The sequence below is a fragment of the Gasterosteus aculeatus genome, chromosome 6 (assembly GCF_964276395.1).
Source record: "Gasterosteus aculeatus chromosome 6, fGasAcu3.hap1.1, whole genome shotgun sequence".
In the NCBI taxonomy this organism is placed as follows: Eukaryota; Metazoa; Chordata; class Actinopteri; order Perciformes; family Gasterosteidae; genus Gasterosteus; species Gasterosteus aculeatus.
This window is the reverse complement of record NC_135693.1, coordinates 13690812-13716867: the sequence shown is the minus strand read 5'-3', so window position 1 is coordinate 13716867 and position 26056 is coordinate 13690812. Positions and strand designations below refer to the sequence as shown.

Here is a 26056-nt window from a genome sequence, read left to right as displayed (position 1 = left end):
ACATACCATGTAGAGCTACTGAGGATATGTTTTTGTGTCTTAAGTCATCAACACCACGCTTCACTAATTATAAATGACAATCCCTTTTGTTGTACAAGCAGGGCGCCATTTTGTTGATACTTATATAGAATACAATTATTTTAAAATGTAAAGGGTGCAGTAATGTAACTTTTGTACAAAACAAGAGCGGGGAAAAGACGATTGGAATAAGAATACATATTTTAAGTGCTTTTAAAGAAGTAACCCAGCCTGTATTTTGGTGTATGAATTGCACAACAGAATTTTTTTAATGTGGAACAAATCAAATGACTATATATACAGTTAGTGCAACAGGCCTACAATATATTTTAATAGTTCCTAGAAATAAAGATGTAATGTGCTATTCTGGGTTCAGGATTTGTTGCGCATGGCTGAATAGGAATCGGTCTTTGAACAAAGAGAGAATAGAAACTAGACCACTCACAACACATTAGGAACCAAAAGTGAAATGTTCTTTAAAAATACATTTAATGAGGTAAAATATGCATACAAGCTGTGGCCCCCAATGGAACTTTCCACACCCTCAGAAGCGCATCGTCCAAAGGACAAGGACCGTATCTTTTTAAAAACTGAATATCACAGTGGTCTTTAAAAATCAAACAATAAATTATGATTTTACAAAGTTCATGTTCAGACCAGAGAGTGTTCTCAACCAAATTAAAAAATAATAATAATTCACACAGACAACAGCGCAAATATTTACGAAGCGATCACAAGCAACACATTCAAGTAGAATCTTCAAGGCAATAGTTCTATAATCTTCTCTGCTTTGCCCCTTTTGTCAAGGTCCTGAAGGCTCTTGACCAAGATATTCGAGGCTTCCTTTCCCTGCTTCTCCACCCAGATATTTAGTAGTTCAAGTGCCTGCTCCAGACTATCATTAGGATGGTTGAGTAGACAAGACTCAATAACAGCGTTTTGTATGCCGCTGCGTGTTGCTATAGCCTTCGCATCGTTCCATCCAATAATTCGTGCAATGTCAGGCAGGTAAGGTTGGAGATCAACAACTGGAGCTACGTGAAAGACGGGAAAAGTGGGGATTAATGTGATCAAACACACAACATAATACAAAGTCACATAGAGGCATTTTGATTCTGACGGACAGAAAACATAAATTTCCAGACCTCTCACATCTTACAGGTTTTTAGAGATTCATTAAGGTCTGGTGCTCTGCTAATCAGTTAGGAATAAGCACTCAGAAAACATCATGTTCCTCACTACTTGGTTAGGACGGGACTAAACAACATACAACCCTTCCACGCAGAAATCATCTAACTTACGGACAACATCAGACTGAATAATGAGATGAAATGAAATGTTCTGGGACTTCTCCTACCTGTGAGAGGCTGCATCTCCTGAGGAACAAAATAAGAATGAATGTTACATTTAGAACAAATTACAACTCTACAGTATTAACATGAAAGATTGTTTGCGCAGGCTTTAAAATACGTCAAAGCACAACAGAAGTGACACAGAGCAAGCACACCAACACGGACAGCAACGGCTTCAGACAACTAACCTGTACCTCTTATAGAAACGGAAGCTTAGAGGGGGTTAGAGGAGAGATGGAAAAGTGTTTGTCACACATGCACGTGTGAAAATGGAGGACCCAAACTGCTTAACGACTGGCCAGAGGGTTATAAATGGAACAGAAGTAATAACTGGAGAACAACTTACCACATCAGGAGCACTTGTTACGCCCATGTTCCCATTTCTCTTCCCTACTAAGATAGGTGATGAAAAAAATCACAGATATATTATTAGGTGGATACTAAAACGTTTAAATTGAACATGAACGGAACCTCTGGTGATGTACTAATACTCACGGTGGCGTTTCAACATAAAAAAGCCTACAAGAAGAAGTCCAATCACGACTATTGAGACAAGGCCAATTATTATGCCGGTTTTATTTACCCCTGAAACACAAAGACACATTATATCTCAGCACAAACAAAAATGATGACGGATCTGATTATATATAACTTGGCAATCTACAAACTAGGGCCATCACAATGCAAGTACCTTCCGTTTGGCCGCAGACCGTGTTATTGTTGGCTGTGCAGGCGACTTTGATGCCCTCCGGACACCTTTGACCAAAAGAAAATCAAGTGTGAGTGAGAAAAATGTACCATTTCTTTAAGATCATAGTGGCAGGTCTGTGGGGACGAGTCAACAAACACAGCGTGACCCTGTTTTGAAGACAGAAGCTTTACATGCATCTTCTAGTTCGGGGACATTAAGAGGCGGCAGAACTTACTCTTCGCAAGGGTGGCAGATTCTACACTTTTCTGTGCCGTCGCTGCTGCAATAGTGATCCTTTTTACATCTGCACTTAGCGTCCCGAGCAGGGGTACAGGCTTCCTCCACCTCCAGATTGGCTGAAAGGACGGTAAAAACACACACATGACATCAGAGAGGTCGACCGAACTTTACATGGCTTTGAACTGCATTTTTTCTTGGAAAACAGCCGTTTTCCGTCACGCGTGTACCATTGGGTTGTGAGCAGGATGAGCAGAGCTCACAGGACCTCAGGCTGTTAGGCTGAATGCTGTACGTATTTGGAGGACAGTGTTCGCATTTCCCGTGCTGTAGATTGGCAGTGCAGTGCTCCTTCAGGTAATGACCTACAGTATGGAAACAAAAATAACAATGTTTCACGTGTCCACGTTTGTCCATATCTTTAAATGAATGTGACAGGCCCGTGTCCCAACAACACAGGCGTTAACCTCTTCTTGAGGCGCTGTCACCTCTAAGGGCTCTCAACCATGACGTTATTCTTCTTGCACTAGCTAATAGATCTTGGGTCATTTGCCACTTTCTTCATTCACCAGATTTCACCAGATAGGTTGGAAGTGATCTAAATATAAATACAGACTGTGTGTTAACGACCAGGTCACTTACCGGCACTACACAGACAACATAACCTTCCGCCGTAGCCGTACGTTCCGTCCACACACGAACTGTTTGCTGTGCTCCCCTCGGCGGAGGACTCGGCTCTGGAAAGGAAGCGACGAAACCGAAAGTAAATTTTATTACGCGATTATAAAAGTAGCGAGATAACTAACAAATAGCTTCACGTAATGTCCCCGTTAATGAGTTCGGCGGTTGATGTATCACGCGGGCCTCTGAACTCAGGTGTTGACCACGTAAAGCACACGAACCGGGCGCTCGCGCAGCTGTACGTTAACAGGCCGTCACACCGGGTAACACCGGACGCCCGGTGACACGCTGACTTACGGTAACAGCTCACAGACTTTTGTTCATTCTTACATTTGTTCACATGTACTTACAGGAACACGCAGAGGGAGAGCAGCGCGCACAGGGCGGGGAACTCGCTGGAAGCGGCCGCCATCGGCGTCTCCTACTCAAACGAAAGTGACGCGGTTTTCTGCCGAGAGTTTTCGGAGGATGAGGGATCCGCCCCGCGAGGAGGCGCCGCCACAACCGGGGGATTACTTTTTCTCAGTTTGTGACTCGTGACTACGTATAGCCTGTGAATAACACATTTGACGTGTTGGTCTCAACTAAATGTTGGCAACCGTATGTTGTTGTGTGCTATATGTTGACATTTACGGTATTAAACAAGAAGCCGGTATAAAAGCTGTTGACTGGAGTTGTTTTAGGGTAGAATTCTGACTAATCTTGTACAAAAAATGAATGCTTTTACTGTACAGTTAGTTAGATAATTAATTAATTAAGTAAAAAAAATATATATATAAGTTGAAAATGCCCATTTCTAAATATTTGAACCGGCAAGGATACTGAATATGAAGTATTTTACAAATTTCTCCAAAGTTAAAGGTACCGTAAATGTCTGCGTATACGTGCACTAAAATTCCAGTGTCCGCTTGAGTTGACCGCATTCATGAACCATCTCGGGAATGGTTTAAAGAGGGCCCAAAATACAGGGACATAGAATATACCATAAATATATTAATTAATTAATAATTCTAAATTTGTTTCAATGCATGATGCTGGGAATATGTTTCTAGTTGTTGTTTTTTGTAAGAATCCAAGCTCAAACTCACATTATCTGCATTGGAATAAGTTACAGCCCTTAAAAATAAATAAAAAGCCATGAGCATTTGTTTGGTGTGAAGATTAGTCTGTGCGAAACTCAAATTGTGCCACTAGGAGGTGGCATTGCTCTTTGTATACGATGACAGGCGGAGTTTGCTAAAAATGATATTCAGTGATGCATATTCAAACTAGATTGTTTAAAATATTCAATACCAACAGCAGATTTGCCATACAACAGAAACTGCCTGTAGACATAAACTACCCAGCTTTACTGCATGCACTGTGTTTGTAATTCATTCCTTTTAAATCTCTGCAGTACTTTTATTGTGTTATGAGCGCCCGGTTGTAAAGTTTAGAACATGCATGTTTGCCGTATCAGCAGCACCTCATACTGACTCATTTCTGGCTTATTCTCTTCTTGGACAGGTAATTTGCAAAATACAGATATGGCGGTTATGTCGGTAAGCAAAGCACCACACAGCTGGATTTCGGCAACCCCTCTGGCCATAACAATACATGCATCCATATAATCGTACTCTTTGGTTTATAACGTTATTTTGGAGTGAGTTAATGATGTCCTCATGTGCTATACGAGTCATTTCTGTAGCAGGAAATGCTTTCTTTCTAAATGAATGCCTCACTCCCACCCTATACTAAATAAATGCCATATTTGTTTGATCTCTGCCAAGTGTAGTTAACAGCAAATTCATCTTGGAACAAAAGTGAAGGAAAAAGTATTTGGCTGGGGAATAAGAACTTAACTTGAAGGAGAACTCCGGTGGGATTTGGTTGTTTTTTCAAGTGTATCAAATTTCAGGTCTTTGTAGTCCCAGTGAGTCCCAGTGAGTCCCAGTGTCGGATTGGTACCAGTCTGCTGCTCGCTCATTTGGCTAATTTACAGAGCAAACACACACACACACACACATAGAGGTGGTTTACAAAATCATATAATGAAAAGTCCTAGCGACCCGAGCAGCGTGGCCTTGGGTGTCGGTTCGGTCTTCTGGCCAGTCGACCATTTTGATCCAGACTGAAATATTTTAACAACTAGTGGATGGAGGACCATGACAATCATTACAGATGTTTGTGGTCACCGGATGAAGACCAATGCATTTTAACGATCCCCTGACTTTTCTCTTGTTTGAGTGAAACGTTTCCATGACTGTAATTTATTTTGTACTGTTAAAACGGAGCAGAGTTAAAACGGCTTAGTGCACAGCCGAGTCCGGGACAGCAAGTAGACCACGCCGGATTGATCTTGCAATTAATTCTGCAGCTCTTTCATCATCATTCATTCTCCCCTTTCCTTTGCATTTGCACATGTATTTGGTACTTGAAGGACAGATGCAAGTTATATGATGTGACAGTGAAGGCGATAGTTTCACTCCGTTTTTTCAAGTACCATTTAATATGATGTACCACGAAAAGAGATATATATGCAAAACTACCCCCCCCGCTCTGCTCAACTGCCGCAAAGCCCAAAAGCCGCAGAACCAACAGGAGAAAAGTGCGGCTGGTGCATTTCGACCCCGTGGAAAGACGTTATCATCAACGTGTCCCCCCCCTCCCTGTCGGCCCCGGCCCGTATGCAAGATAAGGCTAATGCCAGGCGGAAAGTGGTTGCGATTCCTCCCGCCCACTAATGTTCATTAAAGTCGTATTGCGACATAGTCATTTTGATTGATTCCAGTTAACAATTATCCAGACGCACTAAAGGTCCTTTGATGGGAACTGGGTCAGAACATTGTGAACCTAAAAACTCGAAAGAACCTGTTAAGCAACCTGTTTTTTTTTCCTCCCAGAAATGTGACTGCATGCTTATGTAAGTGGCCCCTTTAAACACCCAAATCATTTACAATGTCTCACACTGCACATTCAACGCTCCACCGTTTATATATTCTACTTTAAAGTCATGCTTCTTCTGTAACCTGAGCCGGGGCCGCTCCTTCTAAAGGGACTCTTAGGCCTGCAGGTAGTAATCAAACTGCATGAATGCCCTGAGGGAAGAATGGTGAAAACTACATTTGCAAAAGGCATAGGCTTCGCTCTTTACATTCACAGCAGCTACACTGCTGCGACTTGACATTCAAATGTAACCACCGAGACACTTTCCACTTTCTTTTCTTTTTTTTTTCTGCCCGAAAGTGAATATCCGAAACATTCACCTTAAAAAGAAGCCGAGTGGTGAGACTGGCAGAAGCTGGAGGCAAAGCATCGGGTGATTCACACGGGGAACATCTCCATCTGCACGCTTTAAGAGCGAAAGTAAGTAAGGCAACATGTTCCACTGTTCTACTTTGACCAGTGTGAAAGACAAACCTGATGCTTCTTCACACAGCGAACAGGAAGAGACTCACGCCGCTCTTCGACTACAGGAAATAACCCCTGCGCCGATGACGCACGTCTCGGGGGAATGCTCGGCGAGAAGTGTGCTGTACACTCTGTAACTGCTCGAGCTGCAGGGCCATGCAAAGCCGTGCAGCTTGTCGCAGCCCTGACGCACGCACACACACACACACACACACGCTGGGAGAGTCACACGCTTTCCTTTGAGTGCGGCTCGGTGACAACTTTAAAAGTACATATTGTGCGCGGCGTCACTGAATCGTCCTGCTCTCCCTCAGCGCCGGCTCTCGCAGACAAACCAGATGAAAAGGCGTGAATCTATAGAGGCGCCACTAGACGATGTGTCTGTGGTGCCCCCGGCCTCGGCCCCCCGACCGCCACCTCCCCGCAGCACGTCCAGCGGTCGGCCTGATTACAGTCGTGTGCATCTGTGGGCAGCAGAGTCGACGTCTGAACGGTCCTGGTGGGGAGGACAATGGCGGAGGGGGGCGGATTGGATGTCTCGTGCCAAAACACAGAGAAAAGACCGTGTCGCTGAATGTCCCACAGAGGTGGATCTTTTGGGGCTATTGATATGGAAAAAGTCAAAGTAATGGATTTGTGGTTGAAATAGTTAAAAGTGATGGATGCAAGGAGGAAACATCCGGCCTACCCATATTTGAAAGTGCTAAATGTTGTATTGTATTACATTTGGAACAGAGCAGGCGGTGTTGAAGGAGTCGTAATCCAATTATTCTGTACTTAAGAGTACTATGGGGCAGAACAAGTTGGGAAACGTTGATCTACATAATCTCAGCATGAAATGTTCTTTTTGCTCTGAGACTGAGGCACTGGCTGTGAAGATTTTTTTGAAAAGTGAACTTGATAAGTGAACTTGGCCCGGGATGCACGACCTTTTGCAATAACAGACAATGTTCAGAAATGTTGCATGTGGATTAGAATCAGAACGACCGTGTAAAACAATCACTTGATACAAGCAACAGATTTGTTTTCCGGGGCGATAGTTCATGAGAAATAAGGTCAAATGCTCAACAACTTTGTGTTCAGATAGTTGAACGAACAGCAAAAAACAGTGAGATGAAACAACTTCTCTTCTAGTTCACCCACACAGAAAATACACACACACACACACACACACACACACACACATGCAGCACATACACACGCAGCACATACACACATGAACACACACAGCAATCACCTCCCACCCACCAGCCTGGAAAATATTAACCTTTTCATCTCATGTCACCTTTTCATCTAACTTCATGCATCACACCCACATGCCTACGGACACACATGCACATTATGGACTGGTGTGAGCACACACACACACACACGCAAGCTGATTCACACACACGCACGCACATATAAATACAAACAGGCTGCTGCAGATATCTCAAGAGGAACTGAGAGAGAATTCAGGGAGTGGAGACTCATTTAAAGAGGACCAAACTACAGGAAACGAGAATTATTGACCCTCCCCTGTGACCAGATTTACAATCTGGGCCTGAAATCAGTTGGAGGAGGAAAGAAAACAGAAAGCTGGAGAAGGAAATGTTTGAGCGTCTATAAATAGAAGGCCCACGTTTGAAAGGATTCTGAAAAGGCACAGAGTCATTTATTATTCAGCTTGCACTGCTCACTGTTTATCACACATAATGAGTCAAGGAAACTTAGTAACCTGACGCGCCTGTTTTCCTTCTGTGACCATATCAGATCTTAAACTGCTGATCAATTCATGCAAAATCCTTTCTCGTAAATGAATTTTTATTGACGTGCGTGTTTTTTTGTGGGTTACTTTCTTTTTATAACCGATAATACAAACCTACAGAATGTCCCGCAGCATCTGTAGACGACATCAAAGACGAGCTGAGGCTTTACTTTAAATAACGAGATAAACAACCGCATCTGCCCCTCCCACCACCACCCCCACCCCACATTCCTCCCCCCCAAATAAGTTGCCTTTTTCAGTCCAGTTCCTCAAAGGCAAGAGCAGGCCTCAGATCAGCCCGCCGGGTGCCGCGCGCGCCGCTCTCACGCGCACGTGACCGAACCTTCGTTTGACGGGGGGGCGGAGGGGCTGCTGCAAGGCGTTAACCGACAATACAAAACGGTGCATTGCATGCAGAGGGCTTTTTTTTTAATTGAAGTGCACGCGCCAGGAGAAGGTTTTGGGGGTGTGGGGGGGCTCATTCATAATTCAGAGGCGTCGAAGCGATGCAAGGGAGGGAGGGAGGACGCGTCCGTCTGCATCGCGCCTCTGCGTTGCCTCTGCGTTGCATCACCCTTCCTCGGGTGGTTTTTTTTTTTTTTCTCCCCCCCCCCGCCCGCCCGTCCCCCACCCTGCGTCCCCCCCTCCATCAATTGCGTCGCTCAGTGGCTAATTTGGGCCTGAGATAAGAGCCTTCATTTGTCAGCGCCCCCCTCCGAGGGCTGTCTGGATGAGCCGCTTGTTTGTCTATAGGTCACTGGTGCATTATCAGGAGGAAGGATATTATGAACCCTCACTGCTTACTGGACCCCCCCACCCCCCTCACCCCACACACACATGTATAGCTGTATCTCCACACAAAGAGAGGTGCATGTGCCTTATTACACACACACACACACACACACGCAGCTGGCTGCTGGTCTGTCTGACCTAGTTTGTTTCTGTAGGCCGCTCTAATGAAGGGAGCGAGCCTGCTGTGCTATCTGACTGCATCTGATTTGCATTTCTGCCCCGTCACGAGCAGATGGCACCAGAGGTCGAAGGCAGAACTTTTTCGGAGGCCGCGTCTCACATACACACACACGTACAGCACCTACACAGATATACACACACATACACACACACACACACACACGCGTGAGCAGGCAGTAGGCTCGCACATAGGCTCTTAAATGACAACACTTAAATGATTAGGAAAAGCTGATTTCATACATGCTCAATGCTCTTTGTATCAAGTAAAAGGGCCATGTTGTGCAGGTGCATAGCGCGGGTTGTGCGGCCGTGCACAGAGGAGGGGGGGGTGGGGTTGTGATGCTCCAAACTGTAACGTTCGGTGCGCACCCTCCGTACCTCTTCGTGCTTAACAGGAAGGGAGTGATGAATCACACGGACTTATTTGTGGTAGTGTTGGGTGTTCAAGTATAGAGGGCCTCTCTGTCTCTCTCTCAAAATCACAGAGGAAGTGAACAAACACAAAACCTCAGCACTTTGTCATTTCTCTAAAAGATGGCGGCCTCTGTCACGGTGGAAGTCCTGCAGAAAGAGCGCGATGTTGGGAAGATGCCGTGTTCGCGTCTCCTGTGCTGCAGCGGGACGTGTGAGGCATCACGGCGATGAGAGAGGATACTGTTCCCTGTGTGTGTGTGTGTGTGTGTGTGTGTGTGTGTGTGATGCTTTACCCGCAATCGAATCAAATCTTCCTTCTATGTGTCGCGGTATGAACACGCGGCGGCTCTGAGGCGCGTCCTCTCGGCCTGATTTATCTGTACTGGAGCTCAGGCTGAAATGAGTGGCAAGGTCACAGGTGGTGTGTATATATGTGTGTGTGGGTGGTGGGTGTGGGGGGGGGGGGGGGGGGGTGAGGTATGTGCGTGTGTCCCACATGCACCGACTGATTTATTTAGATATGTCAGTTTTTAGCATCTTGACTACAGCAGCACGTTTTGTGTGAAAAAATGAAAAATACGCACTCTGAGAATCTCGGTATCCAAACACACACACACACACACATACTGTATTACTGCACACACGCACAACAGTGCCAACAGTCTTTATTTGGAGACAGTCGACCTCAGGGTCTGCTCTGCTTCTCACACACACACACACACACACACACACACACACACAACCGTTGTTTAAGGGTGTGGGGTTATTTTCCATGCGGTTTGAGTGGTTATTGTAAAAGTGTGAAAGAGAAAGAAAATCTGCCACATCTGCTCAACGTAAGGACACACATGGCGTAAGTGGGAGGGGGGGAGGGGCGGTGAGACCAATTAGATTGAGGCTCGTTGAAATGTCGGACGGAAACTGGCGAAATAAGACAAAAAACGCTGCGTTGTCACGAGTAACTTTTCTGCGGGCGTTTGTTGCTCTTGCGGCTTAAAAGTTGTTGTTCTCTTTCTTCCAAATCCTGAGCTGTAAGTTCAACCAGAATGCTACTTGGGCTTGAACCTTTTCCTCTGTCCTCTTTTGCTTTCACAATTTTCTTTCACACGGCCATCCCCTCTCTGACTCATCCTTCAGGTCTCGGGTGTATTGTGGTGAACCGCCGTCAAATTCGCTCACATTTTAAAACGCTTCTTTCTCTTTTCAGCAACTCGCTTTCTCCCTCTTTCTATTTCCGTACCATCTCGAGTTTGGAAAGGTTAACTTCTACTTCAACGCGGATAGCTTTAAATACTGCGTATTTCTAAATATAAATAAAATAGCTTTTTTTTTTTAAAGAAAATATTGTAAGTGACACAGACTGGGTGGATCTCATGAGCTAAAATAGTTCAACATTTAGACGGAGGGGGATCTGGGTTCTCTCTGCATTCATTGTGGCCTTTTGGGTTTTTTATAAGCGACTAAGCGAGAAGACTAGTCATTAACTCACAGGGAGCTAATTGTGTGGCTGCTGAAAAAACCTACGTGTTACGCCAGGAAGCTTTAGGAAGGTCGCCAAGTGGAGGACTTTTCAGCATCTTAACCTTTTTTCTGATGATTTTTTTTTTTTATGCAGTTCGTCCGCATCACTGCTTTGCCATCACGTCGCTTCGGCTGCTCCCCCCCCGGCGCCGCCTCCAGGGCGGCCGCATTGTGTGCTGCCTCTTCACGCCGGCGATTGTGTCATTTTTTTTTTTTAACCCCCGGAAATCCCGTTGGCTACGCAACAGTCCGGGCCTTTTCCGCCTGGCCTAAATGGATGCCGGTGGAACCGCGTGTTGATCTGTTATTGCCGCTGTGAGCATGTGCTACGGGTGTCCTCCTGTTCTGAGTGCCGCGGTGCACGGATGTGCATAGTGTGTGTGTGTGTGTGTGTGTTCTCGTGTGATGACTGCTTGCTATCAGTGTTAAAAGCCCCCTGTCTCTGAGGGTGTTAGCGGGGGTCATCTAAACCGGATCTGCAGCAGAGTCGCTTGAGAGGCAGGAGCGTAATCTGCTGCTGGCTTTGTGCACCCAGATTAAAGTGATGATGTTCTAAACCTTTCTCACGGCCGCAAAATATGCCTTCGCTTCCCCGCCTGCTCCTCGGTTATGAGTGTGACAGCAGATCCGCGCAGCCCGGGTTCAAGGAAAGGACACCTTCCCCACTATTTATGAGGCGGGGGAGGTTTAGCGCGTTATCTGAGAGACAACGCGCGCGCGCTCCATTCATCTATTAATTTGCCATCAGCGTGGTGTAGCTGCGGCGTATCTTCTCCAGTGTTTGAGGGGAAACAGCTGCTAATCCTAATCCCCCCGCCACCCCAACCCACCCCCCACCCCCCCCCTAAGGGATTCAGTCAGGGCACAGGCCCTTTAAAAAGCTCTGGCTGGCTGGTTGAGTGGCTGGTTGACTGGCAGGATCTAAATGAGAGGACGGACAGCGCTGACCCGTCCCCCGTGACTGACGTCCGCTCGGCCTCCGGAAAGTGTGTCACTTGTTTGCATGAAAGTATGAACGCTCCAGGAAATGTTCATCGCCCAACACGCTGGAAATAGAGCTTCCCGCAGAGATTCGGGGACAGGAGGGAATGTTTTTCTGAATGCAGAGTAGATTAGACAAAGAGACGTTTGGATTTGACATTTTGGGAAATACGCTTATTACTTTCATTATAAAGCCAGCGCGGCTTTGTCCAAAGGTTAAACAAAATCAGTGTGGTTGTATCTGGTGTGGTCTCCAGGCAACCACTGAAGACTTTAGGAGGTCACTTTGTGTTTGGCTATAATACAGTCGTAGGCTGACTTCAACTCAGGCGAAGACCTAAAGCCGACACAAAGATACAGAGACGGTTACCAAAGGTAAAAAAATCCGGGATGCCTCCGTGACTGCCCAGCCCCAACACACCAACATCCGTCGTGTCCATCAGTCGCTCCCGATAATCACTCTGTGCCGGGAGAGAATAAAAAGCTTGGACACGCTGGTGTCTCCTTCCCTTGTTCTCGGTTTATACGGATGAGACGGGGGGATGAGGAGCGCCCGGGTGACTATCAGTCACAGGCGTGAGGATTAGGGACTGTCATCAGCAGCCATGGGCCTCATATTACCCTCACGGTGACACTCGGTGGGGAGAGGGAGGAGAGTGGGGAGGGGAGGCTCGGGGGTGTGTGTGTGTGTGGGGGGGGGGGATAGGAGGATTACGTCGGCTGTGAGACTTCAGGGGAAAAGTCAGGTGGAGAACACGGCCTTTTCAAAGCAACGCCTGATGAGCACACGGCCCCGTAGGTTTTCGTATGAACTTACATTTTCACACCCGGAAAGGCACCGGAAGCCCCGCAGCAAAAGCCCTTCCCACTACTGGGTTTCCCAAACCTGTTCCTCTTGCAGAACGGTGCGTGTGCACGTGAGCTATGTAGCGCTGATACGCTTCCCTCTGTGGTTTCTTTTTCAGCCTGCGGCTCTCGATATCGAGTTCTATTCAGCACAATGGACACACATGTGCATTGATCACATAGAGAGAGCACAAATGTGTGTCTGCGTAGGTGTGTGTGTGTGTGTGTGTGTGCGCGCGTGTAGGCGGGGTGCATTGAGAAAGGGGTGGGGTCAGCAACGACAGCAATACGGTAAGTGTTTCCATGTGCTCCTCTTATTCATGAAGACCCATATAAACACACACAGACTGACAAGCATGCTGGCACACCCATGTCAACAAACACACACACACACACACACAAACAGACACCAACAAAACAGAGCTGGTGTGACTCATTAGTTGACTCAAGTCTTGACAGTAAAAATAACATCTGAAAACATTTACCGTAAATTCGTTAACATTTGGTCCCACGAGAAGCACTTTAATGGATTTCCATTCACTTGCACCTCGCCGGCTAAACTGTTGCTTCATGCGGCCTCGGCCACGTGTTTCCAAACGTGTCCTTCTTACCGATTCCACTTCCTCAATCACCATAGTTCCTGTGTGCGTTCTCACAAAAAGGAGAAGAAAAAAAAAACACACCCACACACACTCAGTGGCTTCGCTAAAATTGGAAGCCAGATCACAGCAGATATGATCGTTGACGCTTTAAAAAGCTCAATTGCAGCAGAGTGATAACATTCAACACCTTGCCTCGCGTGCTATTTTCGGTGATATGAGGCTCTTGCTGCTTTTCGACCGTAAGGTATTCGCTAAGTTTGACCTCAGACGAGTCAAGACCACAATATGTGTTCAATTATGTGCTGATGAAGGTGGGGATTGTTTAAACGTTGGTCCAAGCGGCCTCCAGAGAAGCGCTGGCTGAGGGTTCCAGCCTCGACGTAGTGGACTCATTTATTGATTTATCGATTTTTACTGCATGAAGTTGAAGACCTTCTGCATCTCCAGCCGCGCCGTAACCCGAGTGGACGGGCGTAACATCTCGGGTCTTCATCTCATCACACAGACACTCGCACTCCCACATCTGCAGCGTTACGCCGCCCCCCCCTCCCACCCCCCCAGCCTGGAGAAGCGATGGAGCGTGGCTGCTGGCTTCCCTCAGACCACCGTGAAGAGGGGAGGAGAGGCCGACAGGCACTTAGCATGTAACAACAAAACAAAACAACAACAAAAAACAGAGACCAGTGTGGGCACGGAGAAGCGATGCGCCTGTGGTCCTTTTTCTGTTGGGCTTAATGTGCGTCTGTGGGAGGCAGAGAGTACGACTTTGTTCAGGCTGCAGTGTATTTTTGTGCGTGTGCGATGGTGCTGCGGCGTGTGGGCGGGTGCACTTTTTCCACTGGCTGTCACTCGTGCTGCGGAGTCTTTGGTAACTTACACTGCCTGTGTGTTTGTGGGGGGAGTCAGTCTCTCTCTCTCTCTCTCTCTGTGTGTTTAAGCTTTTGTTTAATTTCTACTTCCTGTTTTATTCTTGGCCTAATCCAAACGCAACACAGCTGTGCAGTCAGCCAGAGAAAGGGGGCTTGGGGGATGGGTTGCCAGGTCTGGGTGACTGCAGCCCTGCTCCACGACTGCTTCCAACAGATGGAAGGGAAATGGGGTTACCAGCTCGGGCTTATCTTGTCTTTGTAGGCCAGACTGACCCCCCCACACACACCAACAAACACACACACACACACACGCACTCCCCACCCCCTCATTTGGTCATAATACTTTGCCTAAATCTCAATGTTTGCTCTGTAGGTTAAAGCTCAGGCTCTGTGAGGCTACACGCCCGCCGGAAAAGACACAAAAACAAAATGGGAGGAGTTGTACGTGATAAATGCTAATGGGGAAGCAATATTATGAGACACTGAGCCAGGACAGCAAAGCCACCAACCAGGCAGGCAGACGAACAGTGGAAGTAATCTACGTACCTCGTTTCCTCGAAACACGGCAATCACGAAGCTCGTTGTTCAACTCGACGTTCACAATTTTGAATTCGTATCTGCCACCGATGTCGCCACCTTTGAGCGCTGTTGCAAACGTGGTCCCATCTCGTAGCGTTGACGTAACTGTAGGACTGGATCGAGACCTCGTAGGCTGGCTGGTAGTAACGAATGGACACGTATAGCAGGCCTACAGCGCTGGCTTCGTCTTTTGGGATATGGATTGCCTTAGTGACAATATGGCTACGTAAGGTGCAATATTCTGACCCCCATGGGGTAAATATTCATTTCTCTGTGGTCAATGCAGAGGAAAAAGGCCAAGACGTACAACTCAGTCTTTGTATTGATTACATTAATATTTCAGACGCTGCCGTGTTTGCGCGCGCGACGTGGAGGGCAATCAAAGGCTAAAGATGTGGACTCTCGAGCTTGAGCCCTACTGAAGTCGCCCCCCCCCCCTTCCTTCAATCTCGTCTGCCTGCGGAGAGAGCTGAGACGTCGCTCTCCCTCTCGCTCAACGTATTCATTATTAATCCGCCGGAGTCTCTCCCTCCTTCTCGGCTCACCCAATTACCGCCGGGCCCCTGCTGACTGCTGCCCGTCTCGTTCCGACGACTTTGATGTCTCTATCAACGGCGAGGAGCCGAGTCTCAATAGAGCAGAAGGGGATTATGTGACTGCTTGCATTAAGGGGGGCGGGACGGGACACAAACAGTTCACACAAGTTTAATTCATACTTTGGGCCCTGCTTCAACCAGGGGTCTCTTCACTCTCTGCTCTTATCACGCCAACACGGTGCTTAATCTGGTTACTCTTTCATTGGGGGGGGGGGGGGGGGGGGGGCGCGCCTCAGTCTACCCGAGGCTTCCTGGCTCTCCTCCCGGGCTGGTAGGCCTTTTCCTTCCTCTGCTCATTTCATGCAGAGCGCGCCTTGATTATACAGCAGCCGCGGCCCCTCTGCTCGCAACACCAGTGGGTCGGCACGAGGTCAGGCTGATTTTTTAGCTCACGTGAGGGGGGGGGTCGGTTTGCTATGAAAGCAATTCGGGGGGGGGGAGATTGAGACGTTACTTGGAAACAACCAGCGACGCTCCTTCGGGCTGTCCATCGAGTGTGAACAAGGGCGACCTGTTGCCGTTGTAGTGAATGAACACGTCGCCGCTTCCCCGGTCGAGTCGCTCATTTGTTTGACGCAAGCTTTTATTAATAATCCTTGCGTCACTTCTCTACCTCCGGTCCCACCCGCTATTCGCAACGCTGACCTTTGAAGGAGGAAGTGTAGCGTCCCCACAGCAGCTCCAGCAACAGGCTGCATTACAGCAGCTCTTTTAAATCAAGCGCACCTTTTTCCCCCACCTCCCAAAGCGCCTGGCTTCGGGTTTCGACGGGCGGCGTCGCTTAAAAAGCAGTTGACAGCAACAACCGTTAAACAACTGCACTGGCTGCTTATCGCAAAATAAAATTTTCCTTGTGCATTTTTCTTCTTTTTCTGACTGCCAACAGCAAAGGGAGAATATTACATAATCCGTGTGATGTAATGAGCATGACTCAAAGCACTGGGGGAACCTCACGTAGAAGACACACGTCAAAGCTGGTTTCTTTAAGAAAAGACAACATTGCATACATTTATTAGGGATGGACGCCAACTCCAGTACATGCAAATCACCATTGTCCTTTAAATGTAGTGTTGACACTATTGCAAACACTTGTCTCCCTGCTGTTTTGTGTATTATATTTTTATTATCTTAGGATAAAAAAAAACATTAACAATTACATGGGATGCCTTGTTCTGCATAATTTAACGTATACACAGTGGGGACAGGAATGGCAACGCTTTAGACATCATCACAGCCTCTTCATAACCCCGCCCACCCGAGACCCGCTGCCCGCATGCAGTTTGCACTGCACAAAGACCAAAAGTCACGTGAGACAGCCTGCAAAGAGCACAAGAAGCATTCACAGTAAAGGGGGATAGGAAGGAGGGTTAGATGGAGGGGAGGGAGCGTAAAAGATGAGGAAGAGGAGAAGGAGGAGGAGGAGAAGAGAGGGAGTGAAACAAAGTGACTGCAGCACTGGCCTTGGTTTAGACAGGAGAAGGAGCAGCATAGTCCTAGTAGATCATTCTTCTCCCACACTTCAACTCCCGTCTCCTGATTGTGGTTTCCATTGTCTTTGACACAAAAAAAAGTTTTATATATGCATGTATATATGTATATACATACACATATGTATATAGATATATAGAAACATGTTTATAGCTACAGCACCTTTTCCCATGGGGCAACAGTGTCAATACCTTGCACATGGTACATGGCCGTGCCAAAAGAAAAAAAAAGAAAAATAAAAAAAACAATATATTGGTCAGGATATTTATCTTTTTTTTCCCTAAAATTGGCATTTGACATGATGGATTCTATTGCCGTCTGGGGGAGGGAAGGGACAAAGGTTCTTCTTTTGAGTTTATATTCAAGTTTTCTCCTTTTTTTCTGGTGTATAATTTCTTCTTTTCCTGTTTAAAAAGAGTTCACACTTTTGTGATTTGCGTGTGCTGCTCTTCATCAAAAGGTTCATTTTCCGGATCAGAGTCAGTGGTGTCAGAGTATCGATAATGGTCTGGCTCATTGTCGCTAACGTCCGGGGTGCCGGATGTCGAAGTGCTTGCCTCAGAATTCGAAGGCTCCTCCACGGTTTTCGTAAAATACAAGTTCACCTGGAACAGCAAAACAGAAACAGACTTCAGCCTTTGCAATAAAAGCAACAAAAAAACAACAACACCACCAAAACAAACGGGTCTCGCCATCTCTCTTCGCTGCGATTTACCAAAGCGAACATCCAAAACGAATCCCTCACCTTGAAGTTTGGCGAGAAGTAGCGGTTGGCCTTGTCTTTATTGGCCTTGTCCAGGTCGTTCTTGGTGAGCGTCAGGATGAGGTAGTCCCGGTCGCCGTCCCTGCTGCCGTCCCGGCTCTCGGCGCTGTGCGGCTGGCCCGCTGCCGGTTCGCCCTGCTGGCCGTCCGCGTTGTTCACCGCCCCGTTCTCCATCTTGTCCCCGCTCTCCTCCGGTCCGGGGATGAAGAAGGTGTTCACCCAGAAGTGAAACATTTTATCCTACGCGACAGACGTGAGAGGAGACGTCATGAGAAGAACTTTTCATTACTGCTGGCTATCTTCTGTAATCACCTCACCATTAACCAATCTGAACATAAACGGTTAGCAAATACGCTTTTACTACACTTCTGAACTTCCCCATCCCGTCTCTCGTTCAACTTTGGACCATTTGTTTCTACTCAAGACGCAAATCTTTCTTGTGACACATTTCATTACGGAGCTTTCAGCAGCCGTTGCTTTTAGTCGTCGTTAATCAAACACAAGTGAACCAAGCATTTGTTACTTTCAAGGGTGGATTAATTCATTATTTATCGACTCAAAATGATCTACAGTGCTGTGCCATTTGTAATCAGTGTCAACCCGTTTTCAACACAAGATGTCTAATGGCACGAAGACACTTTTACAATAAAAAAAATGGCATTTGTTAGTTTTTTTGTGTAAAACTTAAAAACCCAGAATGGTGGCAGCCTTACTTAAAATAATAAAAATAATTGTTGATACTCTATTATAAGAAATAAGCTCCTGATCAAAGAAACAATAAATTAATTACAGACACAACGAACCTTCTTCATCATCTTATTTTGTTTATGGAAGAACTCCACTTTGATATCCCCGCATACTGGCAGCGGCTGCGGGAATTCAAAAAACATGTGCTTGTCCTCGCGACGTGTGTGAGCCGGGTTGGACGTGTGAATCTTCACCTTTAGTTGGTAGACCACAAACTGGGGATCTGCAAAGAAGAAAGAGTGAACGTTGCACCAGAGGAGGGCAAGACGGAAAGATTTGTGTGGGAAAGCGGGTCAGAATACAGTGAGTGTCAGGGGAGCAAGACAGGATACCGGTGTTATTAAATGAGATGGATGATAAAAAAAATTTTAAAAAGAGAAAAAGACGACCACCATCACCACCACCTCTCCCCTCTGAGTGCAAAACATGCTCACACCAAGGAGGGGAAAGAGCACAGTACGTACCACCCAAAGAGACCCAGAACCAGAGACATACGACCCTATTCTGATAAAAAGTCCCTGTTTGGTCTTTTACATGGAGGATCTTTATGTCAGGTCGGAGGGGACTCCACATAAAACTAGTCCCGCCCTGCCCGGGGCAACAGAACTACCTCGGGCTGGTCCCGTCTGCTGGATCTCTGGGGCCATATAAAAGCAAAATGAGTGAAATGGTAATAATGGATGAAAGGCTCATTTACCCCAATGCCAATTCCCTTTCTTGAAGCCCTGAGGGATCGGCTCGCTCCTGTTTTTAACGGTACTGTCCCCTTAAGAGAGAAAGAAGGAGATTGTTATTATGACAGGACTTGGCTGGACCGGAAAGGGGCCGGGCCACACAGCAGGCACAAACACAGGAGCGCCACACAAACATTTACAGGTATGTGCATCCACGTAACTTCTCATCACGACAGGCGGCACGCGGCTACAGAGCGGGAGGGAAGGTCTCAGATGGCTGACCACAGAACGTCAATAGTCTTTGGTACAAATATGCAACATTGAGTAGGGTTGAGTTTGAATTCTCAAATTAGCTGCTCATCTCCTGCTGCAGTGAGCAAGGAACGCTTGATTTGTGTGCTCGGGTTTTAAGATTTCAAACTCAGAATAGGGCCGTTTCTTTTTTTATAGAAGGAGTGTTAGGAGAAAAGATTGATGCAGTCAGCTGTTAGTGGGGGGGGGGGGGACCAGCACAGAAATATAAGTAAGCAGGAGATTTTTCTAAAAGGACAGCTGCCAGTGGAGAAATTGAGATAAGACATTATAGAGAACCATCACACCCATTAGAAAGGAACACACAACATGAAAAATACGGTCATGCACAATAAAGAAAAAAAAAAAAATTGTATCTGCTTGAAATGTCTGTGGGGAAAACGTCGCTTTATATCGATAAGTCCAATGTGGGAAGCTAAAACTTCACCTGTTTGAGCGACAGAGAGCAACTACAGTGACTTCTGAACACCTGTGTGTGAAATCAGGAACGCAGGCCAGAATATTGTATTGCTTCACGGGCTTCCTGCTTGTGTGCGACTGACGCCCATATAACCTGTCTGGCTTTTCCGTGTACTGAACGTGCACGGTTCAGTTCCCTCGTGCAGGACACAGAGTGCTCTGCCGTGCTCAGACAGCGAATATCGGAATTCCTCTCAATACTGTGCACAGAAAAGTATTACACAGCAGAAAACGGGCGAATAAAAGCAGAACGTCTTAGAAGACAACCCTGGTGAGGACGCTTAACACTGGACTTGAGTTTTAAATACACTGCGGCTACTGTCGGCGATGTGTCCCGTGGGTGTGTCCCACGGTGCAGGACACATGCGTGCCCTGGCTGCGATTGGACGGCGTGCCCCGGGGTAGGGAGGAAAAGTTAAACATGAGCGCGACTCACTGCAGGTGCCCCCGCTGAACATGGGGAGGGTCTCGAACACCATTTTGTGGAAGAGGAGCGCCACCGGCTTGTAGTCGAGCTGGCGCTTGAGGAGGTGACTGTAATAGCAGACGTAGCGCCGCTGGCTCGGGATCGTTACGCCCTGCAACAACAGGGACAAACTGTTACAGGTGGAGGAAGGCTACAAAAAGGAAAACGAATAGCTCTAGATGTTGAACATGTTAATATCATTATTTTAGAACATGCACACTAATTGTCCTACTGGCAGCGATCAATCCGAGGCTGAAAAGCCGCGTGGTCTCAGATTAACGTCCCACCTTTTTGTCCCTCGTCCGGACCTCTCCATAAAAGTCCAGCGCTTCTTGGGGCTTCTGGAATTTCCCACGGTGGAGGAGATAGGCGCAGATCATGACCCCAGTGCGGCCCTTCCCGGCCTTACAGTGGATGGCCGCCACGTGATTGTCGTCCTCGCTGAGCCACTGGTCCAGGTCTTCACAAAACGGTTTGATGAGCTCCAGCTGAGGAGGGTTGTGGTCTTCGAAGGGGTACTGTGCAACTGATGCGCAGCGGGACATTGTAGGAAGAGAAGAAAGGAGAGGTGGACACAGAGCAGACAGGTCAGAGGTCAACCCTGTGTGTCACAAGGCTTTTTAAGGAAAGCGTCTATAGAATACATTAAAGCAGCATACCTCTGCAGTTAAATTTGGCAGCGTCGTAGTGTCTTTCTGCACAACTGAAATGGGACAAACGTGGTTCGGTTAGCACACGCGGAGAAGACGCCGTAAAGTAAACAAAACCAAGAATTGTGGATCACTTACAGGTTGTAGATTTTGTAATGGTTTTTATGTTTCGAATCCAAAAACCTGTTTAAGAGATAACAGACATTCATGAGATCAACTGCCGGTGCAAAATAGACTGAAATATTTTATAGGATCACGTCACAAACTCACCGCACTACATCGTCTATATTGTTTCTGTACACGCCTTCGAGTCGCTCTGCTGGAAAGCCCATGGCAATGATGTTTGGGTAGATATCTGTTAAGAGCGGGGGGGGGGGGGTCAAGGAACCATACATCGTGCACGCCCGGGAGAATCAGAAAAGTTGGCGCAAAGGCAGCCACCTGAAGAAGTAAGTCTGCCTGTGCCTTCAAACAGCTACGCGATAAGACTAGGAATGAAATACAGTTTTTTACTCTACAGAAGTTGCGAAAGAATTTGCCGTGAGAGCGAAATGACAAGAATGCAGCAGAGCGTTAAAAAGTAACAGCCAATGTCAATACGAGGGTGTGACTGTAGCTACGGATAGATGGGAGCGGAGGCGGGGCTCTGATCAGTGTGTGTGTGTGTGTGTGTGTCGTGACAGATGGCCTTGACAGTGAGGCGGCGGGGACGGGCGTAGCAGCGCTCTTTTACGAGCCCGGCCCCACATGTGGCTGCACGAGGAGACCCTCCGGGCTCTGACCCGCATTTATTTTTGGAGCCCAAAGTTATATATCGGTAGAATCACAAACGTTCGGCTTATCGGTCTTTCGATCTCGGCCGACAACAATTTAAACATCTGCCCGGGATCGCACGCGGGCCACAGCGGGTAGGAAATGCTTATTCATCAAAGTAGAAACCACATTTGGCCTTTGACTCGCTCCTGCTACACCATCAGACAGGGCTGCACACCGCAACGCGTAATATGAGGAGGGAAATGTTGTGACCATTTATACTCAAATAAATTATATATATAAAAATTTTTTTTTTTTTAAAAAGGCACACATCAGTGTCATGTTGGAGATAAAAGATAATCGAGTTGGCTCGCATGTCGTTGAAGCCCGCACCGCCTACCTGTCCGCCTATCTGCAAGACGCCATTTCACACTTAAACCGCAGACTAAAAGACAACCTTTACACTTTCTGCGACAGTGTCAAAAATAGAAAAGCAGAATATTTCTTATTGGATGTGGCGGGTTCATCTTTGAACAGGCCTTACTTTCGCCGAGGCAAATCACTTTTTAACTGGTCAGAAAGATTTGACACGGGCGCCTGACAGACTCCGGCTTAGTTGGTGTGCACACATTCAAGTACCTGCAGAAACAGACTAAAATAACCCTGTTCATGATGGAGAAATTGTCATATTCTTTAGCATAGGGTAAAAACAAAATGGATCTCAGAACTTAGCCTTGAATACAGCCCTCAGAGAGGAATACATTTACTACCCCAAACGCAGCATTATGCAGCCGTATGTTTTTATTTGCACACTGCCAAGCTACTGACATGTATACTACAATAGAAAGCTACAGGGACGGAGTGTATACGTGCTGTTCCATAATCCCGTCCATTAATGCTTCAAAGACCTAATTGGGGGCCAAACGCAGCTTTTCTGTCATCTGATGGGCTATCTAACCCTTGGAGCCACCGGCAAAGTAATCTCAAGTCTATTCTGAGGGTTTTTAAAAAGCGCCAGAGCTCCCAGGAGAGCCTCAGCCCAGCGGGAGGGGCTCGGTCTCTGCAGCTGGAAGGAAATGCACATACGGGACCCCGACGGAAGCCCCCAAGCAGGAGGGGAGAAAAAGAAAGATCTACCGTTTCAGGCACGCCTTTTCTTTAAAGCCAGCACTGCCTCGGCTCCATGCATACGCCAAATCCACAACCGAGAGGAAGAGAAAGAGGGGGGGGAGAGTGGGAACCGGCTAACGCGGGGCGAGGAGAGGAGAGGGGTGGGGGAGGACAGGAAAGGAGGAGAGCAGAGGAAAGGGGGCAAAGCAGAGGGAGGGAGCGTTAGAGTGGGAGTGGTAAGGAAAAAGAGCAGAGGGGAGGTGGGAGGGAGAGAGGGGGAGGGAGAGCACTCAGAAAGCAACGCTGATACAAGATCACCGGCAACTCTATTTTAAGGGCAATTCCCAGAACTGTGATACTGCATTACATAACTCCAGAGAACCCATATTGTTTTTAGACAACGTGCCAAAAATGATAAGCGGGATGGTTAGAAAAAGGGCCCACATCTAAACAAGCGAGGACCTCAAGTGAAAAAGAAAGAAAGCCCCTTTGAGGGGGCGAGCGCCCATCACACGTCTCTAGGAGGCAGCTTTAGTGTCACGGCAAGTTTTACCTCATTACAAAAAAAAAAAACACAACAGTTGGGAAACATCTGTTCAAATGTGACGAGGCGAAGGTTTCATCATCCGCTGTCTCACATACATCCCAGCGGCCACATTTAGCACCTGGCTTTACATTTACATTACAACGCTACTCCGCAGTGTTTAAGGTAACGCAACAACACTGAGGATAGCCAGAGGAAACGTACGGATGAATACCATCAAGTGTATTCTTTACCAGATACACCTGCAACTATGAATCAGTTGGATTGTTCTGCCAAATACTTTCCACTCCACTCCCCAACTCGATCTTTGATTTGCCAATTCATCATTTGGTGTACAAAGCATCAAGGAAATAGGGAAGGAAATCACAGTCTCCCAGAGAAAAGGCTGACATATTCACGTGTCTTGTTTTGTCTGAGCAGTGGTTACAAACAAAGATAAAATCAATTTCATGTTCACATGAGATGCCGGAGCCAAAACCGTTTCAGCCATAAAAAAACATTTCAAAATCAACTAATCTATTGTTTGCGCAATTGTTTTTATCTTTACAACCATAAATATCAAATTCAGGACTCGAAAGGCCCAATACAATTTTATCCCAATACAAAGTCAACTGTTCATCAAATCTGATCAAAGCCCAGTACTGTCACACATTAGACGCTGCATTTATTTGACTAAATCAGTTGCTCGTCCATTAGTTCATGACCAGCCAGAACATGAAAAGCACCATCTTCAGCACCAGCGAACCAGGTCAACTACTATCTGTGGTAATACATGAGAAACCAGTCCTACAGAGGGGCCTGAAATAGCTATTCACGAAGCTGGAAATGACTATCGCCGGGAAAAGGAAGGAAGATGTTAATTAGATCTTTCAAAAAGATTTGTCGAAATCCATCAATGAATACTTAAGACCGCGAGGACACAGTGGAGATAAAGGAAAGGTGAGCAAGGAAGCCTTTCAGCCATTTGCGTCATAAGCCTTCCACATAACGACAGTTATCTACATGTACTAAAAAAGTAAATACTAATAAAATACCAAGAGAAATATTATTAACCAGCCCCCCATAAAAAACAACCTGCCTTTAAGCTGTTTTTTTTCAAAAGGGACTAAAATGCCAATTTCACAACCTCGATCCACCGCTGGCTGACTGCTGTGTAACGTCAAGTAAAAAGCCCTGTCGATTTTTTTCTCCCGTTTTTTTTTTTTTTTTGAAACCACACTTATGTCCAGTTGAACGATGCTTTCCAGCTATAAAACACGACTGTGACAATTGCGCGTGCTGGTTTGACAGATCCACCATCTTTCAAACACGCTGGGGTGACAGCGAAGCTGCGCTGTCTGGTCGACTGGCAAGCTAGCAGAGTAGCAGCGAAGCTAACTGCCTCACGCTACCCCACTGGCATTTCTGCCTCCACTTCGGCTACTCAACTGCAAATGTTAACACGTTACCGGTCAGCGATCGGGATGCTGCGGGGATGCCAAAAACAGTGGGAAGGATACATGTTAAGTCCAGGTCGAAGCCGTCCTCTTGATATCTCCTTTTGTTCCGGCTGACCATTTCTTTTATAATCGCAGCCATTGTAGCAGGTGACAGGAGTCTATCAGCGGTAAATGATGAAAACAGGTTTTTCGAGGATTCGCTGGCCGGTCGTGTCCGTCGCAGTCAGCGGGTCGGCTCTCGGTCGCCTGCTGCTCTCTGGGTTCCGCAGGTCCTCGCAAGAGAAGTGCGAGCCAGCAGAGCTAGCGGCGGCGGCGGTCGTCGGTGGGATTAGAAAGGCTTCCTCTGGATCATAAAGACGGGCCTCGCTCCGCTTCTCCGTGCAGGCCCGACTCTGCCAAACCTGCAACTCGTCTAGCAAACGCTCCCGAATAAAATACATGCAGTTGTCCTTCAGATGCCAGACGCGGTCCAAGCCGATGATTCAATCGCAGCCACCGCGATTGACAGCGAGAGGATAAGAGAACTCACCGGTTCCCGAAACCCGTATCCAGTCACTCGGACGTCGCTAGCTCGCTAGCTGACGAGATAGCTAGCGCAGCCAGCTAGCAACAAAAGCTAACGCTGCCTCCTTTTTCGATGCAAACGCCTCCTAACGATTCAACATCGTCATCGACTGATTGCCAAGAACACATCTGAGGAAAAGTGACAGGCTCCACCTTAAATGTACTTAAACTATACGAAAGCTTAGATATCTGCAGATTGGTTTGACAGTTCCGTCCCGGGGAATCATTTTCTTTTCTTGCTCCTTTCGCTCCAGCTGAACTCTCAGGCTCCCATCATGGCCTCCACCGAAGGAAAAAAAGAAGGTAGAGCAGGCTGGGATTTTAGAACAAATATCACACCGCCTACACTGTATAGTTCCACAGTTTAAAATAAAAGCAGCCGACGCAGCATTCTCTCATTGTGTTTCAATATTTCTTATTAGATGCTGAATAGAAACTACCCTAAAAATATATATTTTTTAACATTTATAAAAACGCAACAGTCGAGTTATTTCACGCTTGTAGCGGAAGGATAAAGTGAGTCGGCATGCGACGCTCCCTTCTGTCAAAGTGATCACGTGTGACTGTAATTAGGGAAGTTTCAAACATAAT

At 46.9% G+C, this 26056-nt stretch overlaps 2 protein-coding genes across 4 annotated transcripts; both read right to left on the bottom strand.

The window, feature by feature from the left end:
* Window positions 1-488: 488 nt before the first annotated feature.
* Window positions 489-3491, bottom strand: fas (Fas cell surface death receptor). 2 transcript variants are annotated; one of them, XM_040178482.2, is made up of 9 exons: window positions 3330-3491; window positions 2941-3035; window positions 2529-2663; window positions 2297-2417; window positions 2062-2126; window positions 1866-1955; window positions 1717-1763; window positions 1376-1394; window positions 489-1052 (listed from the first exon to the last, which is right to left on the bottom strand). In XM_040178482.2, exons 1-9 carry the CDS (start codon window positions 3389-3391, stop codon window positions 778-780), a joined length of 909 nt encoding a protein of 302 aa, XP_040034416.2. In that variant the 5' UTR covers window positions 3392-3491; the 3' UTR covers window positions 489-777. The 2 variants fall into 2 exon arrangements, with proteins under 2 accessions (XP_040034416.2, XP_040034417.2); XM_040178483.2 differs by having other exon boundaries at window positions 1717-1760.
* A 12983-nt stretch (window positions 3492-16474) lies between these two features.
* LOC120820607 (phosphatidylinositol 3,4,5-trisphosphate 3-phosphatase and dual-specificity protein phosphatase PTEN) lies at window positions 16475-26033 on the bottom strand. Of its 2 annotated transcripts, XM_040178559.2 has the most exons (10): window positions 24962-26033; window positions 21326-21410; window positions 21194-21238; window positions 21065-21108; window positions 20693-20931; window positions 20376-20517; window positions 19192-19260; window positions 18551-18717; window positions 17730-17987; window positions 16475-17589 (listed from the first exon to the last, which is right to left on the bottom strand). In XM_040178559.2, exons 1-10 carry the CDS (start codon window positions 25038-25040, stop codon window positions 17404-17406), a joined length of 1314 nt encoding a protein of 437 aa, XP_040034493.1. In that variant the 5' UTR covers window positions 25041-26033; the 3' UTR covers window positions 16475-17403. The 2 variants fall into 2 exon arrangements, with proteins under 2 accessions (XP_040034493.1, XP_040034494.1); XM_040178560.2 differs by lacking the exon at window positions 19192-19260 and having other exon boundaries at window positions 24962-26026.
* Between the last annotated feature and the right edge of the window lie 23 nt (window positions 26034-26056).

Excerpts from the sequence above, each read along its gene's own strand:
- fas (XM_040178482.2), bottom strand. The coding sequence starts at position 3,391 with ATGGCGGCCGCTTCCAGCGAGTTCCCCGCCCTGTGCGCGCTGCTCTCC. Across the intron at positions 3,036-3,329 it reads CTCTCCCTCTGCGTGTTCCT|AGCCGAGTCCTCCGCCGAGG; the intron begins GTAAGTACATGT and ends CTTCCTTTCCAG. Across the intron at positions 2,127-2,296 it reads ATCTGCCACCCTTGCGAAGA|GTGTCCGGAGGGCATCAAAG; the intron begins GTAAGTTCTGCC and ends TTTTGGTCAAAG.
- LOC120820607 (XM_040178559.2), bottom strand. The coding sequence starts at position 25,040 with ATGGCTGCGATTATAAAAGAAATGGTCAGCCGGAACAAAAGGAGATAT. Across the intron at positions 21,239-21,325 it reads AATATAGACGATGTAGTGCG|GTTTTTGGATTCGAAACATA; the intron begins GTGAGTTTGTGA and ends TCTCTTAAACAG. Across the intron at positions 17,988-18,550 it reads AAAATAAGATGATGAAGAAG|GATAAAATGTTTCACTTCTG; the intron begins GTTCGTTGTGTC and ends TCTGTCGCGTAG.